General features: G+C 44.4%; 1 protein-coding gene across 2 annotated transcripts in view; it reads left to right on the plus strand.

The window, feature by feature from the left end:
* The window catches only part of NNT (nicotinamide nucleotide transhydrogenase), a 391,279-nt gene that overhangs the window by 26,973 nt on the left and 342,426 nt on the right, over nt 1–21,880 (plus strand). For both annotated transcript variants that reach the window (XM_085631219.1, XM_085631218.1), the window contains exons 3-4: nt 1,462–1,691; nt 8,707–8,924. In XM_085631219.1, coding sequence (XP_085487345.1) covers nt 1,462–1,691; nt 8,707–8,924 — 448 coding nt within the window. The remainder of the gene's footprint in view (nt 1–1,461; nt 1,692–8,706; nt 8,925–21,880) is intronic.

A 21,880-nucleotide genomic window follows, 5' to 3' on the forward strand; every position in this document is an offset into this window, starting at 1 on the left:
TTCAGAAATTATTTTTGAGTTCGTATGAGATGCACATTGCTTGCTTTAGAGTACAGCTAGGGCCACTTGCAGTATGTTGCAGGAGAGGACAACATTGTGGCATACTTGATTAACTTATGCAGCAGAAAAGCCAGTTTATGCAGCGTAATGCGGCACATTTTCTGATAATAATAATCACCATAAGGAAATCGGGTCTAGGTCAGGGCTGAAGTTGTACTATTTCTACCCCCCCCCCTTCCCTCCCCGTTGTGCTTTGCTGCGAGTATGTTGTCCGCTGACACCCGTTACCAATGATTAATGAATGTGGTGCTCCTTGAAGATGTAAGGGCCGTGTAGCCCTAGATATCACATGCTGGTGCTGAGCACCATTCTGGAGCAGAGCTAGTTAAAGCAGTAAGACCATTGCCAATGATGTGATGTCTGAAGAAGCCTACTGGGGGTTACATGGAAAAATCTTACTCATTATGTACCTAAAGTTTACAAACACCTGGTGGTGAAAGGTTTTCAAAGCCTATGTCGCTGGTAAGTAACCAGTTTCTTTTCAGAAAGATTGAAGCAGGTGTCTTGTTTTATTAATTAATTTATTGGATCATTATAACCTGTTAAATGGCATGGTGAAAACCGAAATAATAACAAATGAAGTTTTACTAGGGGCCAGGTTAGGCGAGACGTTATGATTTTTCTAAAATTATGTGTACAATATACTTATGAGGCGTTCAGCCAACCCTCTTCATACATTGGCCTTTTATTGGGTCATTCACGTTTTTTCTCCACTACTTGCAGCATACAGCATGGGGCAACGGTTCAGCTAGCTTCAGCTATTTGCCATCTTCCCTGTGATTGTGAGCTTTCAGGCCTTTTACCAAAAGCATATATATATATATACACACGCACACACTGTAAGGGACTACTATGCCAATGTGTGTTTTATGAGACAAAATAGTTTTTGCGTTTAGCCAATTTCTAATTTAATGGGTGTGGACTGTGCACATTCCCCAAGAATAAAGTTTGGCAAAATATAACTGACAAAAAAGCTTGGACTCGCTGCCAACACCATAGGTATTGGCATAGGTATTGGCTTTGCCAATACCGGTTACGAAGCAACCTTTTTTGTTACTACAATAACATGAATTACCTCTTGTCTTCACTTACATTGGGAGCCATTCTCTGTGTCATACTTTGTTCACATACCTGCTGTCCTGGACTTTGGAATCCAATGCGCTTGTCCCTTAATCTCTGGTACGCACTTGACCCTAAGTAAATCAGTGATGGTGCAGGGCAAGTCCCTTGCCAGTGCTCGGATCCCTATGGATTGCTGGGTTCGTTTTTTTTTTTCTCTCTCCAATGATCTGCTGCACTGTGATGTGTGACCAGCAGAAACATTTTGTCTACGAGGGGGTTCAGTCCTTTGTATTCTTTCTGCAGAGCCTGTACAAAGGTTTTCCTTTCTTTCTTTTGCAGGTGTTCCATATAAACAACTGACTGTTGGTGTTCCAAAAGAAATTTTCCAGAATGAGAAGAGGGTGGCTTTGTCACCAGCTGGGGTCCAGGCACTGATTAAACAGGGCTTTAATGTTGTGGTTGAAAGTGGAGCGGGTGAAAACTCAAAATTTTCTGATGACCACTACAAGGAGGCGGGTGCAAAGATCCTAGGGACCAAAGAAGTGCTGGCATCAGACCTCGTTCTCAAAGTACGTCATTTTCATTGTCCTGTGCTGTTGATGTAAATGCAAAATATTAACATTGTAACCAACAACGTATTTGACAGAAATTAGTACAGTTGTGAATTCAAACAGTACAGACAAGTCTATACACTCACTGAAGGGGTTTCAAAATGATTAGACATTATATAGTCCTTCATTATACACATGTTCAAACCCTTGCGGTATCAATAATGGGCACAAAAAGATAAAACATAACTCGAAACAATGTGAAAACAGTTTCAACTGTGCAGATGTAATCGTGTGACTACCCGAAACCTCAATGTGGTATGTTGGGTGGGATAGAAAGGGGGAGGAATAGGGATCCCCCAAGGGAGCCTGGGAGGCATACACTGCCAAAACAAATAGAGGGAAACTTGTGGGTGGGGGGAGATGGAGCGGTCAGATCGTAGAGCCGTGAACTGAATCGGCACGGTAGAGATGTTCAGGGAGGCGCGCCAGCAAATTTGATCTCCACCACCTCCAAGTATCTGTCATTCTAGGCTAGGGGGTGAGATGGGGCAGAGCGCCCTATCACTTTATTGCACAGTGCTTCCTGCTCTGCCACTGTGCCAGCTCGTAGATGGGATAGCCACAGTCCAATGGGAGGGGTCGCAGTTGACTTCCATCACATGGCTATTCTGTGCTTGGCTAAGACCAACACTAGATCAATAAATGTATTGACTGGTTTACGCGCTGCAGAGCGGGAGGTGATGCCCAAGAGATAATGAAGGCTGTCTTTAAGGAGTGGCGTGTCCAGGGCCTCGGCGAGAATGCCGGTTATCTCGTCCCAGTATGTAGCGAGCTGGGGACATGTCCATACCATCTGGATAAAGTTATCTGAATTACCTCGAGAGAGGGGGCAGGAGTCTGTAGTCCCCAGGTACATGTGTGGCAGTCTCTCTGGATCGAGAGCTGTATGGTGGAGGTACTTGAATTGTGTATATTTGAGTTGTGTGTTTATGTAAACGCACTTGGGGACCCCAAGGCACTGTACCCACTCCTTCTCTGTAAATGTAGTGGCCAGAGTCGAATCTCAGTGGGCACGAAGAGGTTGTAACGCTCCCACCCCTCCCCCCCCTCCGCACGTAGAGAGCAATACAATTGCATGATGTCATGTTGGCCTCCCATGTGTGTTAGCACCACCTGGAAGAATTTCGATGTTTCTGGTTCATAGTGTGTTCTGTGTAAATGCCTAGTAAGCGAGGCATAAAGGAGGAACGATCCATTGATATACCGTAATCGCCCACTAAATTATCGAACGTGCTGAGGATCTTGTCATTTAAAAAGTCTCCCCACGTCGTGAGGTCTGATTCTTTCCATGTGGTGGATTTGGGTCTGGAATCCTTGGCGGTACAGCCCGGCATCGCCCAGAGAGATAATTCAGGGGCATATTGGGGGTGTGGGGAGGGGGATACGATTATTAACCATGCAGGCATTCCAGCATGACCGGGCCATATGTATAAGAATCTTACCTGCCCCTCGGGGGAACCACACCTTCCGAACCCAGCAACCATTGCAGAACCATAGGCGGGTGCATTCGGTCAGACCACTGGCCCAATTCTGGTACGTTTTGCCCAGCCAACCGATGAGCAGACCTTTGCAAGTGTGTGGCTGCAAAATAATATTCATAGTTTGGAGTGTCCAGGCCACCCTCCTCGAGTGGGGCACACAGCTTATGAAGCGCCACTCGCCTCCTACAATTGCCCCAGATTAACTCGGTCAAGAGTGTTCGTAATTCCATAAAGAATGTTCGGGGAAGTATAACAGGAAGGGCAGAGAAAAAAATACAACCGCCTGGGGAGAAGGAGCATCTTCGAGATGGCTATGCATCCCATAGGTGAGATTGGTCATGCAGTCCAGAATGGAAGCAAGGGTATAGCACCAGTAAGGGCTCTGCCTAGGTTGCCGTCTACAAGGTCCCTGTCCGAATGGTAGACACAGACCCCCAAATATTTAACCACCATCACAGGCCCAAGGGAGCAAGGCGTTCATGAACACTTATCTATCTGGGGAAAGGGGTGTCATTGGGAAAAGTTGGGATTTATCCCAGCTTACCTTTAGTCCAGAGGCAGCCCCAAACTGCTGCAGTAGCACTGTACTATCTTGGCAGAGATATACAAGGGCATCATCCGCGTACATTGAGATTATGTCAATGATTTTTAATAGCATAACTTTAATCTGTTAATTTATCCAACATCACTTACAAGTTTGCTTTCTTTTTTTTCTTCCTTTTTTTTATTTTTTTTTGTTTTCCATACATAATACATACATTTGTTATATGGGTTTACCGCTGGCATAGGCCTAGTATAGAGTAACAATTTGGGCGGGTCTCCCTTTGCTGGCTATACTTTTGTAGAGTGGTAGGTCTAAGATAGGAAAGTACAGGAAAGTTAAGAATAAGCGGAGGAGACGGATAGGACAGGCAAACAGCTAGATATACCATTCTGACTTGGTGATAGACTGCTCCAGTCCCCGACATGCCCATTGCACAGTAGGTACAGCATGGCCCTCAAGCGAGTGCGGGGCTGTTTCTTAAGGCGGATCGTATGGGACCATGCCTTTTTAATGTAAAATGCTGCTACCCAGGGATGTGCGCCAGTCTTGTGAGCCCAGTTTATCATCCTGAAAAGACTGCATAGGTTTAGGAAAGTGTTCCTGCCTGGTATGAACCAGTTTTTTTTTTTTTTTACCATTTCTATTAGTTTTTTTGTAAGCAAACCAACAAGACACTTGAAACATTACGTTGCCCATCATTTCTGCTAACAACATATACCACCTGGCAATACATAAGTGGATCCCAGACCAGCACATTGCCGCATAGCCGGTAACAGTCCCTGGCCTCTCCATCCCTGGGGCCTCCCCATTAGTCCGAGTCCGAGGATTCATCTTGTGACAGCGATGGAGGGGTGCATATTTCTCCTCTGAATTTGTGCCACGCCCCCCAAACCTTGTCCCACTTTCGGGGGCATCCCCGCCTGATAAACACAGAGCGCTCCGCAAACATTGCTGCATCCATGTCCCTTCCCCATGCGGCCAGCGTTGGTCCCCTCTCCGCCCCCCATTTTTGGGCTATGTTCCTTTTAGTCGTTATGATCCCCAGTGTCACCCAGTTCTGCGCCTGCCGGCTGAGGTCATTGGGCTCCCACACATTTAACAAGCATCGCCGGGGCTCAGGCACCAATGACACTCCGCACACCTGCGACATCGTCCTCATCACTCGTCTCCAGAAGTCTTGGATGACTGGGCATTCCCAAATAGTGTGGTAAAAGGTCCCCACCTCCCCACAACCACGCAAGCGGAAGGGGTGCACCGCTCTACCCATTTTGTGCAATAAATGTCTGGTGTAGTACGAGCGGTGCAGGATCCGAAGCTGCACCAGGCGCAGTCTTGAGGGGATACCCGCCTCCCGCGGCGAGGCCAGCGCCTCACGCCAGTCCGGGTCATCAAATTCCCCGACCTCCTCTGCCCACCTATCCCGAAGGGGCCCCATGGGGTTCGTCAGGTTATTAATGAGCTTGCGGTATGTGAGGGACGTAGCCTTCTTGGGCATGTATTCCGTCAGTAGCCTATCCTCCAGCGGGGATGACTCCGGAACCTCCTGTCCGGGTGTCAGATGCGTCATCAGGGCGTGTTTAATCTGAGTGTATCTGAACCACTCCGAAGGAGCGAGCTCATATTGTTGCTGCAGCCGCGTGAACTGGACTATTGCCCCCTTGTGCCACATGTCACCTAATACCGAAATGCCGATGGAGTCCCAGGCATCGAACCCTTTACTGCCCCTCAGCCGCCCCAAAGGTATGAACCAGTTTTAATCAGGGTGTATCACTTGTTGCACAGTGGAGGTCAGCTGGTTGGACAGCATTTTGCCAAGAATTTTACAGTCAGAATTAAGTAGTGACTTTGGGTGTTATGACCCTAGAAGCAATGGGTCTCCGTGAAGCTAGGGTAGTACTACTAACACTGCTTCCCGGAAAGTAGAGGAGAGTATGCCCTTGGCGTAAGCTGTGACCAGGACCTTAAGCAGACGAGAGACAAGTTGCGACTGGAAAGTGGAATAAAACTCCAGCGGCCAGGAGTCTTACTGCGTGCCATCTGTTTAATTGCATCACAGATTTCGCCTTCTGTAAGGGGAACCTCCGAATCTGCACGCTGTGGCGCTTATATGCGCGGGAGAGGTATGCCATCCAGGAAGGATGGAATCGATGCCGTGTCAACTCCATGTGGAGCCCAATATAAGTTACTATAGTAGGCTCAAAGTGGCATTTATACAATCCTAAGAATTAAGGATAAGACCAGTTCCATCTCTAACGATAGTTAATGGGCTCCTAGGCGAGTCCAAATGAATGAACCACGCCAGAAGCCTACCTGCTTTGTCGCCCTCTGCATCCTTTCTTGCAAAGTCTTCCCTGTAGTCTAGTACACCCATCTTCTCTAGTGCTAGTCTGGGCTGGCTCAGCAGAGCTACAACCGAGGGGTCTTCTCTAGTGCTAGTCTGGGCTGGGTCAGCAGAGCTACAACCGAGTGGTCCGTGTGTTAGTACTGTTTGTAACGCTATATATCAGTTTCTAGAGTATGTAGTGCTCTACGGAGGGTCAGCTTGGCCCCGTATACCACCTTAATGGTGTGGCCACAGAGCACAGCCTTTAATGCGTCCCATTCAGTATCCGTACTCAAGACTGAAACTTAGTTTTCCTGGAATTATGATGTGATGTTATCCGAGAGGTCGGAGCAAAATGCAGTGTCCCGTAGCACGTCTGAGGGAAGGCGCCAGGTAGGCATACATGGTCGACTTCTACCCCAGCACAACTGGAGCTGCAGGGGGCAGTGATTCGAAAGGGTGCATCTGAGGTATTCAGCATGAATTACCTTAGACAGTGCCTCTGAGCTACAGAAAAAGAGATCAGTCCTGGTATGCAGGTCATGAAGACCGAAGTAGAAGGAATATTCCTTGGACAGGGGATGCAGGCTGTGCCAGGCGTTCAGCCCCTGTGTGTTGGCGGCCCATTGCACCAGGTGTTGAGTAAGGTAGATTGATTTTGCCCTGTGTAGTGGTGAACGTGAGCGGACAAGGTCTGACTTCGGTATACAGTTAAAGTACCCACCCCAGTAGCTCGATGCTAAGGCATCGTGTAAGAGCATCAGAGTTAGGGAGTGTAGGAAACGTGCCTGGCTGGAGTCAGGTGCGTAAAGCGACACAAGGGAAAATGGGAGGCCATCCAACAACCATCCCAAAACCACGTATCTCCGCTCTGTCAATTTTGGTATATGATACATCAAGGGACACTCCCGGTGCCACCCATTTTTTATTTTTTCATTTTTTAAATGTTTTTATTGGTTTTTAGTAAACATTTACATGAGCAGTTGTTTCATCATTTCTGCAACATGCAGCGACAGTAGATGTTGTGCGTCTCTGGACATCCAGATACGTGAATACAACATTGAGGTTTCAGTAGTTGTTTTCGACATAATGTTTTAACACATGGTTGCTTATAATACTGTGCTTTCCATAACCAATACATCTGAAGTATTTATTCATTTTGCAGAGCATGTTATGTTTAAGAGTCAATTCGATGCAGATTGGTTAAGCTGTTCATGTGACGATAACTGTGTATATAGGGTATTGAACTTGGAGTAGGGTTGGAATGCTCACATAGGTTTGAGTACGTATAAAGCTGTATTTATCTCACCGAGGGCGCCCCTTAGCAATGCCATTGCCATAAGTTTATGATGCGCAAGTGCATTGAAATAGTATCACTTAGCTTTTGGTGCATGATCGGTATCCCGGTGCCACCCATATAAGCATTCCCCTGGCATATCTAGAATATGTAGTTTCTCCCAGTGTGCCCCTTCTGCGCTTGTGCATTGCCGCTAGATCAGGGGCAGTCAGATGTGTCTCCTGGAGGAGTGCTATTTGAATTTTGCATCTGAGTAGGTATTGGTAGACACTGTACTATTTTGTGTAGCCCGCCCTGTTGCTGTAATTGTGTAACTGGGTTGAGCAGCTTATTTTTTTCATTTAGCCAGCCTGCTAGCCATTTTCATAATGTCCCTCTCGCCTGACCTTACCATGGCTAATCACTGTTGCGTTTTTTAGAGCTCCGCAATTTCCTTGCATCTTCGTCTGGTCTTTGGTGGTGTTAACTTGCCCCTTTCTTCTATAGATCATAGGTCCAGCAAGACATTTAGGTGTAGATTGGCTATGTAAGCATCACTCGAGCACGTGTGTGTGCAGAAATGCAAGTCTAGAATAAGTGGTAGATGCTCTGCCCTCTGCCTTACTGTTATTTTGAAAGCAGGATTCTTTAATCCCTGGGCTTTAGTTGCCACTATGTGAAATCTGTCTACATCTTTCAAGAAGCTGATTGAAAGTAGATCGATCTATTATTTATTCCTACGTTGATAATTGTGATTTCATAGTAAGGCAGCAGTGTTGGACGGCTATTTAATGTTTATGGTGGCACTTCTAAGCGACAGTAAAGGCATGGCAAGAGCAGCCAGGGCATATATCCTGAGGGATTCTAGCATATTTACCAAGTATTATTATTTTGAGTGTTGTACCGATCTTATGCTGTATATCGGGTTATAAGCTTAAGTTCTAGTATTGGAGGAATACATGTTTCAATCTGAACTGGCTTCAGTAAATAACCTACAAAATTTATGGTAAGCAATATGAAGATCCTTTTTAGTACGAATGAAAATGGAGCCCATGCATAAATGTATGTATGCAAAATATTCTTATTTCAGTGGAATAGAGTTGATGCTCATCCATTTCTATATTGGGGTAATTTTTATGTAGTTCAGGTGTTAATTTTATTCAGCCATTTCAGAAATGCCTAAAAGCATTTTTAATGTATGCAAATGGTACAGATGTTTAACCAACCACACAAAGCTATAAGTGGTTTAAAATAAGAACATCATTATTTGGAAATATTGGAAAGGGCTTCTGAAATGTGGGCGTATAATTTACCATGCCTTATCAGCGTTCTTTGTCTCGATTCCACAGGTGAGAGCGCCCATATTGAACCCTGCACTAGGAGCTCATGAGGCAGACCTTTTGAAACCTGCAGCTACGCTTATTAGTTTCATCTATCCAGCTCAGAACCCGGAGCTGCTGAATAAACTGGCTGAACATCGAAGCACTGTCCTGGCCATGGACCAGGTACCCCGGGTCACCATCGCTCAAGGATATGATGCACTTAGCTCCATGGCCAACATTTCAGGGTATGGTTTAGAACTCTTGTATGTTATGGTCCGTGTTTTGAGTCCTTGGTTCTCAGGAAAATATACTTTGTATAACTGAGTATACATAAGAAAAGATTACCTTAAAAGTAGAAGCAGTGGACCAGGACTCTATTTTACTTTAAATGATGGTATACAGCATGTAAATGAAAATACCAGAGCTCTATGCAAATATACAACATCCTTATCTAAAGTGGTTACCTTGAAGAGAGGCCAGGAATGAACTGCATTTATGAAAGCACAAACTCAGCATGTCATAAAGAGTTTAGTTCTGAATGCTGAATAGTTAAATGTACCTGCATTGTTGGTCCTGTTATATAGCTTTATGAAGTATTAGTTTTTGGGTAAGATTAATACTTATGTTTTTTTACTGGTGTACTGTTTGTGGAAAACTATCATTCAAAAATGAAGGAAGCTGTTGTATTTGATCATTTTAGTATTGGTATATGTTGCAGGTGCGTTCAAACAAAGTACATTAAAGTGCAAAGAAGGGTAGCAACAGTTGTTTTCAGAAATTGTTGGCTTATGTGGTAAACCCAGGAATACCTCTGTTTTTGCAGTGATACCTTAGTTACAATAACATTTGTTCCTTAGGTTTGTCCAATTCCATTGGGTTGCGCTATTGCTGCACCTGTGTGGATCTCACAGACCTTTATATGTGAAGCATCTGATCATTCCTTACATCAGTCTTGTTTCCTTGGCTTGCTCCATGACTACTCTTTTGTGTGCTTGAAAGACCCTTATACATGTGATGTCTGATCATGTGTTGCCTTTCTCCTCTGATATTCTGAAGTGTGCTGTTCAAAGAATCTCGTATTTCTAGTTGTACAATAACTATTCCCATGGGTTTGTCCGCCGCTATTTCTGTTTGGACTCCAGAGAGCTGTTGCATTATGGCTTCTCCTTTCCTGCACCTGTAAAAGTCCACAACGCATACTCTGAATGGTAGTATTCTGAACATTACTGTGGTTTGGTGTCCATAGACACCAAAGTATATATTTTAGTTGATGCAAACTTAACCCTGTAAGGGTAGCTAGCACTTTTCAGTTCTGGAGACTTCCTATGCCCAAAAGTCAATGTGTTTTTAAATTTTGGCAAACGACTCCAAAAATGGTGGGTATCCACTTGCACGTTTTTATTCTCATACCCTTTTCCCACACCCTTGCATAGGCGCTGGTTGCTTGCGTGCTATGCCCAAAGTTGAGCAGTCATTCCCATACACACTCCTCACCTTAACACTTCCAACATAGGCCACAGTGCAGTTGCACACTTTATGTCAATTCTCACAGTAAAAGCTTAGGCTTTGGTATCAGCTCCAGTTTATCTTACTGAAGCCGAACTGTTTTTCAGAATCCCCTTATTACTCAGACCAAGATCATCTCCTATCTCCTACCCATTTCCTATACACTCGGACCTGCCTAGTGGTACTTCTCTCACCCCAGGACGGTCCGCACTACCATTCTGAGAATCATGTTTCCTGTCCTCTGTACAGCAATGACTATAGTACTTTCCAGACCATAAACTGATTTTAATCTAATGCGTTATCTGACGTTTTCCTGGTTCCCATAGTATGTTGCTATGCACCATTCAAACCTATCTCTTTGATCCGTCCATTTGCTTCCAGCTCTCTATCAGATGTGAATTCTGTTTCACTGTATGCACCAACCTAGAATTTGATAGCTGCAATGGCTATAAAATTGAATACCCGCCTAATCTAACAAAAAATGCCTCCAAGAACTTCAAACACAGATTTCTCAATCTGCACCAAGAAACCCTAATTTCTGACCCCTACTCCTGCGCATCTAAAGGAAACGTAATAAATGATCTCATCTTAAACACAAAAAAGCTCTAGGGAGGAATGCCCTCTACTCGATGCTCTTGATCTCTACGTCCAGGGAAATCTCACATAGCCTAAGACTATCCGTACCTCCTTTACCCGCCTTCAATGCAAAAATAACCATCTCCATTTATAACAATGGGATTATCCTTCCTGTCATCAGACCGCAACCTAGATCTTTTAAACAAATTCTTCCCTATCATCAAACATGTAGTATCTATTAAGTACTCATCCCCCTCAAGATCATCCTAGATTTACTTGCGATCTGCAGGCGACATAAATAGTGTCCTTGCATATCGTAGCCACTTTAAACGGACCACACAATACCAACTCTGCCACATCTCCTGATGGAGCAGAGTAATTCCCACCTTATCACCAAACCAATACGCGCCCACGCGTTAATGCTGCAACAAGGACACGAGTCACACAATGACTAAAGTATCTTCACCACCCGGACCCCACACCCAATCTCCGAATCAAAGCCTAAAACCTTCTCCAACCATACCCCCCACCATCTCTCTCAGACCAGCCCCAACCCAACTACACAATCCAGAGCCCCCCCCACCTTATAGCCCTCTGACACAAACCACGACTACCTGCTCCCACACCTCGATAGAATCTAGGCTTGACAAAATTACTCAAGACCTACATTAACTCAAGCAGGGCTCGACAAATCCACTCGCCCGCTCGCATTTGCGAGGGAGAATTGATGAGGACGAGCTATTTTTAGGTCCTACTCGCCCTTTCTGGCGAGTAGGAAGAAAAACTAACTTTTGTCCTCTGTCTTTAAAAACGGAGCAAAAGTGACAAGATAACAAGATTTAAAGGCATTTTTATTGCTCACAAAGGGAATGAGCAATAAAGATGCCTTTAAATCTTGTTATCTTGTCACTTTTGCTCCGTTTTCAGAGATGGAGGTCAAGTAGGTTGCAGTGAGGTCAAGGGGATTTTCAAAGGGACTAGACCTGCAGGACTAGTACAATTTTTCGGATTTTTTGAGCCCTGTCAAGTCTGTCCTACAGAGCCTAATAAATATCACATCAGAACTGGCCAATAACAGATGGCCCAAAAGGACTCCAGAAAGTAATAGGCACATCCACTCATAACAAAACATATACCACTCAGAACTGCCATCAAGCACTCCTTAGAACAGGTTGGCAACCATCTCACCACCCCCTCTCACAAGATTGCGATCTATACCCTACCGCAGCGCCTCCACAGGGCCTGTCAGTCTTAAGGATCCGCTTTTGGACAATGACATAAACTCCCTTCTCCCATATAATCCTGCACACCACGAAATTCCAGACAACCTTGCTCCGATCCTAACAATTGCCTCGAACCCACACAGAGAACTTAGGTTCAACTGTAGAGACAACCTCAGCGAAAACCAAACCACACCTGAAATGCATGCTTCTAAATTGCAGGTCGGCCATGAAACACACAGTGGAGATCACTGACCTGATCCTTGTGCAAGAGCTTGACCTCTTATTCCACCAGAAACTGGGCTAAATGACTCCTGCACCAATCCTAGACATATTAGTCCCACTTAGCTATGAGATTATAACATCAGACAGACCTAACCGACTGGGTGGAGGCATTGCCTGCATACACCACGATAACCTCGTTGTGAATCGGTTATAAACAGTTGAGCTATCCTCTTGCCTAAACATTGCGAGTAACGTGCTCTACCTCCCTCCGGTTTTTCTACTCAGCGCTTGGACGCCTTAGGGCAGCAGTCGCGCTTTATAAATCCCCTTTCATTTCATTTCATTTCATTTCATTCATTCATTCATTTCATTTCATTTCCATGTGACAACCTCTCATTCACCAAACAAATCATGGAAATCATCACTACCGACATAGGACAACACTGCTCCCTGATCTTCCTCTGAGATTTCAACCTTCATTTGAACGAGCCAAATGGCCCCTCAGTTACCAGCCTAAAAGCTTTCCTAGTGGACCTTAAATTTAACCAAATCTGCAACAGCCCTTGTACATTGGAAATTTTCCATAGTACAATACCACATGTATGCAGATGACACCAAACTATACTTTGAAATCTCCTCCCCTGAAGATATATCAGTCTACTAAACACAATTGTGTTAAAACCCCCAAACTTGCTAAACAGAAACCACCTCTAACTCACTCAGAACAGAATCCCTCTGAATTGCCCAACCAAAACGCGCGCTCGACATTGAAGATTGGATAAAACATTTAACAGCCTTCAACTGCCTTCCACACATTATAGATTCCACTAGATCACTGGGAATTACACTTGACAAGAATCTCAACATGCAGGAACACATCAGCTCAGCCACCAGAGGAGCAAACTTTCAAATGAGCATTCTACGGAAAATAAAATCTTGCCTCTCCTTCGACCTTAAACCAGCTGTGCAAGCTCTAGAGATCCCCAGGTTAGTCTATGTTAGTGCTACCCTATGTGGTCTGCCGTGATCCAAGTTGGCTCCACTAAGGGCTTCCCTTAACTCTGCTGAAAGGCTCATCACTGGATCCAAAAGAGACAACCACATCACTCCAGATCTGAAGGTACTAAACTGGCTCCCTTATGAGGCAAGGATACAGAAGAAAATTGCTTGCATGACCCATAAAGCCCTACACTTCAGCACACTGAAGTACCTGGCTTATAAACTGGAATTGTCTGGCGGTGGCAGATCGTCTAAACGCACCAGCATCTTGCTGTTGAAACCTCAACATTTTGTGAAAAAGAACCTACAACCGAGCCATCTCCAGATTAGCCCCTAGAATCTGGAACTCCCTACCCTCTGAAATCAGACTGAAACCTTCACTCACTGCATTCATAAAAGAAGTCAAACTGCTTTTAATGAACAAACCCCTACCCTCAACCCACTGACTCATTTTCTGGATACTGATATGATGCAGTTCTCAAACCAGGGTTTGTGCTCACCGTCTAAGTCCTGGTTTCTAACTCACCGCCCTACTCACGATTTGCAACGGATATTGTCAGCATTTGTTTCTTGGTTGTCTGTTCTCTACTATTGAACCATTTGTAAAGCGCTCTGATACCCTTGTAGGCTCAAGTTCTCGCTATATAAAACGTAATAACTAAAGTAAATAAATAAAACCCAGAGGCGCCACAGCACGATAATGTTACATTCTTGTCCTCGCACACAATATTGTACACAACCAAGATAGGCCATATGAGAGAAGCATGCTTATCCATCCCCATCACTTCCACTTAGTAGCATCCGTAATTGTGCTGCAGTGCCTAAGTATTTTCCTGAAGTGCTACATAATGTAACTGTAATATGGGGCTGCGTCTTACCAAGATATCATCCCTTCTCTCAGCCAGAAACTATACCGCAAGGTCTCTCTTCTTAATACTTGTGCTCCCTTGCACCCGGTTTTCCCAATATTAATGACTTGGTATTGTTCCTGTAAAACCTCTACAGTGTTATCACTTTCAGTCTTCTACCCACGTACACCCATCTCAACTGTCACCACCTGCCTGGGCTCATTCAGTTTTACCTCACCTGTGAAACTCATCCCAGTACTTGAGACAGCCAACTCCTCCTGCCACATCAGATTACTTTACCCCCAACTATTTTTTTCTTCCCCCCCCCCCCCCTTTTCTTAGGTTTCGCCTGCAAATCTCTTGCTTGTATTTAATATATCTTAAAATGGGACTCATCACTTCCCATCACCGAATTACTGTGTTGATTTGCTTCTAAGTGGAACTTTTTTTTGTTAACTTCCCCTTGCTGCACGCATTTATGATACTTCTACTAAAGCTGTTCACAATGTTTAAGCCCCATTCGCTTTCAAGAAAAGATCTCATCACAAGGAAAAGGTGCCTGCGCCTTATGGGAACAGTCCAGCCCGAACTACCATGCCAGGTCCTCCCTGGACCGGAAACAAGCATCCTAGGACCGGTTTCGGGGTTTCACCCCTCTTCAGCCAGGATAGCTTGAATCCAGTGGCACAGTGAGCCCGGGACCCACGTCCCGGGCTCACTGTGAATGTATGACATTGTTCTGCATTCTGTCAATCAATTGTTCTTTTTGCATTTGTCACCCTGCGTGGGACGGGTATGCTCCGACCTGGTTCCTGTGCTCTCCATGCCACTGGAGTCAAGCTATCCTGGCTGAAGAGGGCTGAAAGCCCGAAACCAGTCCTAGGATGCTTGTTTCCATTCCAGGGAGGACCTGGCTTGGCAGTTCGGGCTGGACTGTTCCCATTGGGCGCAGGGTCAAGACTGATTTGCATAGGGCTGGGTCCAAACTGGAATGGCATGGTGAGCAAAAAAAACGATGGCTTTAGGCCCAGATCTCTGTACTGGGGTGAATGTATGACATTGTTCTGCATTCTGTCCATCAATTTTTCTTTTTGAAAAAATATCATCAGTAACAATGAAAAGCAAACCTAAAAGAGCTCAAGCAAAAAATGACACCATTACTTAAGAATGTCATCCTGCAGATATAATGGTGACCTCCTTGCTCCATTATTGCGACCAAACAAATCCACTTGACTCTTTCCATTACTACACTGGAAATGATTAGCCTGGGGCTGGGGCCGCACATTACCATTCTCTTTCCCATTTTGACAAATGGGACATGCTCCAAACGTCACCACCGCTGAGCATGACCCCATTTCTCATAACCTTGATGATGCGTTTGGGACCAAAAAATTTAGTTTCACCTTTTGGAGACCACACCGCTTTTTAAACAAAAACCAGATCACCCACCTTCCAAACACACTTGCGTACATCCATCTTGGCATCACATCTTCGTTTATAATTCTCTTGATACCTTTTCACTCTCCAATTATTCACTACGCTGCTCCTGTCTTTTACACTCAACCACACTGGATTGAGTTTTGAACCGGCTGCTCTACCCTAGAATTTTTTTAAACGGCGAGCAACCAGTCACACTGTTTGGAGTATCTCTATGCGCCCATCATTTTTCTCTAAGAATGCACTTTAGGGGCGATCTTGTCTCCACAGCAGTTTGGACAGAAGCTCTTACAAGCCTATTCATTCTCTCTACTAAGCCATTCGCCATTCCCAGTCAGGCTTCAGGCCCAAATACAGCACAGAATCAGCCCTGCTAGCGGTCACAGGTAACATCAGGATGACCTTAGACAGGGGTCAATGTACGGTTTTGGTGCTGCTCGACCTTTCTGCGCGTTCAACATGGTTTCGCATCAGATATTGCTCAGGAGACTGGAGGAGATTGGACTCAGAGACTCTGCCCTCCAGTGGATGACGAGTTTTTTATCCTTTCGTTCCCAGACTGTCAATCTTGGCTGTTATCGCTCGGCGTCTATGGAAGTGACCAAGGCAGTACCTCAGGGCTCCTGCCTGAACTCCACTTTGTTTAATATCTATGTTGCTCCTTAGGACTTGTGGTTTCACTCCCATTTCTTACGCAGACGATGCGCAGCTGCTATTTCCTTTTGACAAATTCACTCCATCTGTGCAGTCTGCCTTCTCTTCTTGTATGAGTGCTATTTCAAATTGGATGATATGTAATTTCCTCCAATTTAATGTTCGGAATACCGAGATCTTCCTCTTTGGGGATGGTTTATTATTGTGGACTCCCAAATGGTGGCTGGTGTACCTCAGCGTTCCCCCTGCCCCTAAGCCCCTTGTTAAGAACCTAGGCATTTGCCTGGACCAGGCTCTCACTTTAAAGGAGCATGCTGCTCAGACAGTGGGCTCCTGCTTTCATATGCTGGGTTTACTATGCTGAGTCTTTCCCCTGCTTCCTGACTCCACTCGGAAGACTCTGACGCAGGCACTCATACTGAGCCGTCTGGATTACTGCAATGGCCTCTTGGTCTCGACCAATGAGTCCTCGCTCTGTAGATTGCAGGTGGTCCAGAACACCGTGGCGCAACTAGTCCTTAATTCCTCCCCCCTCCCCCGCTAGGACTGCCTCCCGTCACCTTCTTAGTCCGCTTCACTGGCTTCCAGTACGCGAGCGGGTCAAGTTTAAAGTTTGTTGTACTATTCATAAAGCCATGTACAATCTTGGCCCGCTTATCTTACCGAGAAATTTACGCCATACATGCCCTCTAGGTCCCTTTGCTCTGGATCCAAATACCTTCTTGTGGTCCCCCGAGTTAGGAAAGTCAGGCTGGGCGGGAAGGCACTCTCCCACCTTGGCCCTCTTTATTACAATCAGCTTCCCTTGCATTTGAGGCAATGCCCGGACCACCTTCAATTCAGAAAGTACCTTAAGGCCATCCTTTTTTGCTTCTGATTTTGTTCTTGCGTCTTAGCCTTTTTTTATCACCTGTCCGAAGCGCAGTGATGCCCCTTTGGGGGTCGATTCAGGCGCCATATAAATAAACTAGCTTGTGGTGTATAAAGAGCAGTCCGGTGATGAGTGATGGAGAGATCCTTTAAGAAATCCATCATCTCCTGAGAAGTGAACTGCACTCCGTTATCAGAGACTAAAATATTAGGTATGCCCTCACACGTGGATGCGTCTTTAAGAAATTCAATGATATTCTTTGTATCAACCGAACTCATGCAGCAAGCACAAACCCATTTAGATGTGTAATCAACAAGGACAACCACAAACCTTTCAGTGGGAGAAAAGATATTAAAAGGTCCAACAACGTCAATGGCAAGTTTGGACCGGGGACTTTCAGGTATTGCCACAGGTGAAAGAGGTGCAGCACTCCATTTTCTCGATTTTGTCATTTCCAGCACATATAGTACAATCCCTAACGGCTTCTACTACCTGTCGGTCAACCTCTGGCCACCAGTAGGATTCCCTGACTCTCGCTTTGGTTAAGCTACGACCGAGATGACCTTCATGCACCAAATTGATTAGTTCCTCCTTGTTTGAGGAGGAAAAAAATAATCTCTAACCCCCAAAAAGATCCCCCTGTACAATATTCAATTCACCACGCACATTTCAGAAACCTTTAGCACAACTGGGAACATCATTAATTGCAGGCCACCCATTGACCACTAATTCCATAACAGGTTCCCTAGACTTGTCACACTCTGAGCTAACGTTCCATTCCTCTTTATTAAGTGCCGATTCCTTCACCCAAGATACAGAACAGTCCGAACTGTCCAAAATGGTTTTGTCTAAAGGCATCCTCGATAGGAAATCAGCTGGAATATTTTTAAGTCAAGGCAGGTACTCAACAGTGAAATTGTATTCCCAGAGTCCTTCAACTCCTCTTTTAATTCTGGGAGTAGTACTCTCAACATTCCTACAAGCAAACATGTTGCCAAGGGGCTTGTGGTCAGTCCTAACCAAAAATGGTAAACCCCATAAATAAAATCTGAAATGGTTGATAGCCCAAGAACAGGTTAACACCTCGCGCTCAATTACTGAGTAACGCTCTTCTGCTCCTTTCAAAGAGCGTGAGGCAAAAGCAATTACCTTTTCATTGCCATTAACAATTTGTGATAGTACAGCGCCCAAACCCCGTACACTGACATCAGTAGTCAAGATAGTATTTTTAAGTACATCAAAATGGCCCAAAGTTGGCATGTGTTCAATCTCATTTTTAACTTTGTTAAAAGCATTAACACAATCTTCTGTCCATTTAAAATCCACACCCTTTTTAAACCGTAATCTTAAAGATTGAACAACACTAGCAAAGTTGTACACAAACTTTGAATAATATTCAGATAAACCAAGGAATGATTTCACTTGATGTTTGTTCAATGGAGCTGGTGCCTATAATATTGCCTCTGCAAGATCAATTTTTGGACTAATACCTTCGCTGGAAATGGTGTCCTAGGTAGGATACAGACCCAACTCTGAATTTACATTTTTCACTTTTTAAAGTGAGACCACGTTCTTGCAGTCTAGACAGTACTTTGAACAATACTTCGTCATGGTTGACTCTATTCTGCCCATAAACCAGTATATCGCCCTGAAAAAACAAGACAGAATAAATTCCTGTAAATAAATTTTTCATCACTCTTTGAAAGCATGCAGCAGCACTCGCCAACCCAAATGGCATTCTGATGAATCTATAAGCACCTAAGGGTGTTACAAAAGAAGTTCATTCCCTTGAGTCTTCGTGTAGCATGATCTGATGATAAGCTGACGATGAAGCCATCAAGCTGATAATGCATGCACCACCTAATTTTGCCAGAGCTTCATTAATGTTTGGCAATGGCTACCTGTCAACCCAGATAGTTATTTAAGCTTCTTAAGTCCACACACATCCTAATTTTGCTGCCTTTGTCCCTATATAATCATATACGGCCTGAAAGCATGGAAACACGTCCATTACCCAGTATTTACGCCCACAAACCTAATAACACAGGGAACTAGCGTCTAGTCTTGTACATGTCCAGCACACAGGCCAAAGAAATAGAAGCCAACAGCGCCCCTTTCCGTGGCTCCTCAGATAGCCATCCACCTAGGTGTGTTGCTTGCATTTCTGTGACCAAGCAGTGTAATATATACATGCGAAAAGTATTTCTTTCTGTGGGAGAACCTGTGCATCTGGGATTGCTGCAAGGAGGTAGACTCGTGCAGTTTAACATGGTCAGATTTTACTGCAACCAAATTAGCCATGGTCGTTTTCTCTTTAGTCTGCCAAAGCCCTGAATAAATATGTGCATTTATTCAACATCTGGCCGATCATCCATGTCATGCTTATCACATTCTGAGGCTCATCAAAGAAACCCTGGGAAAAATGTCTTCATCTTCGATCACATCAGTTTTGGGAAAGACAAGTACCAAACATAAGTATGCATGCCTTATACGAAAGCCAATGTTATGTGTATGGTACATAGAATTTGCCTTCTGGAGCTTTCTGCTCCCTCCTAATAAAGGCAAGTGTATTTATGATTACTATAATTGAATTCCTAATACATATATAACTGAAAATGGGAATTTTCATGTCAATCATGTTTTAAAGGCCTCTTGAGGCAGATTAACATACATATTGTTAGTTTTCTTTTCTTTTAAATGTTTAAATGTTTATTTTAAATGTTGAAACCGTTTCCATTGTTTCTGTCTGCCTTAGTGGGTGTTGTCTGTTGTCCCAGTAAATATAGCTGGAAGCTTTTGTCCCCACTACAAGAAACAGATTTCTAGAACAATGCATTTTAGATCAAGCAGCCGATTTAATATTCATGTCTGCTGTACATCATTGTCAGCTGCATGGGCCTATCAATCTGGGAGAAGCCTAGCTGATCTGTGCGCTCAATTAGCCAGAGCGTGAGCGGTATCTGGGCTGCGCGCATGACGTTTGATGAAGCCTTGTATGTTCTTCATTTGCTGCCTTTAGAAAACTTCACTGAATAAGTGACACACAGGAGCTAAACAACTTGAGTAATGTGCAAATAGCGAGCAGCGAAAGATTTCACACCCCCCAACACGACTTTATCTTTTGCTTTGGGAAGTCCGCCAAACACGGCACAGAACAAAATGCTCCATTTTCTTTATTGTTTTCAAGAATGGTGATATTGTTTGTGTAGAATTAAAAGCTTCTTAGAAATTGTCAGACATGAAACTATTCCAAGTATTAGTGGTATTCTAATGTGGTGGTTTCACAGTTTTTCAGCCTGGGTAAAAGGCTAAGCTGGCTCCCGATATTCTCAGATTTATCAGCTAACGCTGGTAACAGCTGTATTGGGCCAGAGGAAAAAGAGCCTAACAGTTGGCGCCCTAATTAGCTGCCGGTGATTCCCAAACTCTGTGCATGGTGAGTGGCGCCCCTGGCTAGTTTTGCCGGCGCACCAGGGTGCCGCGGCGCACAGATTGGGAACCATTGCGCTACATAGTTACCAACTCTTTCTCCTTTGGCCTGTACACGCTTGAAACATTTGTGTCTTTCAATGACAACATTCAAAGGTGGTCCAAAATGAGTTTGTAGAAGTAATACTCATTTCATAGACATCATTAGGTTCGGCAGCCCCTCTGCCAATTGGTATGGGATCCAAACTATCGTAGCAAAACTGCCTGTTGCCTAGCAGCAGAGAACGTTTCGCCACTAATGGTTATGAAATACGAATCAAAAAGTGGTTTCATTTCTTCCATGGAAGAATAGGTTCACCACGCTCACATTAAAACTGAGGTGGTTGGCTCATGCTACTGGACGTTGACATGCTGAAAGGTAAAGTAACTAAAATTAACAAAACCAGCTAATATAATAATCTAAAACAATAGTCTAATATAATAAGATAAAATAATAAGCTAACTGAAATGCTAGTTTTTAGTAGTAGTAGTTTGTCAATAAATTCCTTGTCTGCTCCACTCCCTTTAGGTACTCATCAAAAAAACTGACTATATTGCTGCTGGTGTTGCTAGAAAGTGAGAAACTAATATTAAACTAACAAAATAAATTAAAATAATTAACTTATCTCTTGAGGGAGTTTTCTTTTTTACTCTTTTCGTTTCCAGGATTCTTCTCTTTCCCTTTTTTTAATTTATTTATTACGAACGTGCATATGCCGCAAACCGATGACATCTTTGCTTGATAGACCTGAGTCACACATTCACTGGAGTCAAATCACAGCTCTGTGCGTTAGCGCTGTGTAGGAATACACGGTCCAGTCTTTCACTCGCGTCGGTACGTAAAGCGTACATGCGTACACCTTTCCTTCACGAAAAGCGCACACTTCCACAGCGCGTCTCGTCTCGAGCCTTGATAACACACTCGAGCTCTGCTCTGCCACAGCCCACGCGTCAGACAATGCCTGCTCACAGTGGAATCTGCCTCGCAGTAAGTTTATTTTAAATTTACATAACTTGTGCGCTCAACGGCAGCATCACGGTCCAACAGTGAATCAAAGTACAATTTCGGCTCAACTTCGCTCAAATCCTCCATCACTTAAGCGATCCACAGCCAATACAATTCGAGTCCCGCAGCTTCTTATGTAACAAAAAAACGGAAAACCAGCCAACGTTATCAATGTCTTCGCAGATCTTGACAGTCCAAGCCCGCTGAGTTCTTCGGTGAGTGTAGCCAGCCAGTCGCAGCCAGTAATAAAACGAGGCTCTCATCTCTTCATCTCCAAGATAAGGTTTATTTACACCCACCAGATCACACCGCACCAGCAGCAGACCCCCAACTGATACTCTCCCTCTGAGGGCCCCACATTCTGCTGCTGATGTACTTAACATTCCCAGAA

The sequence above is a fragment of the Triturus cristatus genome, chromosome 2_1 (genome assembly GCF_964204655.1).
Source record: "Triturus cristatus chromosome 2_1, aTriCri1.1, whole genome shotgun sequence".
Taxonomy (NCBI): Eukaryota; Metazoa; Chordata; class Amphibia; order Caudata; family Salamandridae; genus Triturus; species Triturus cristatus.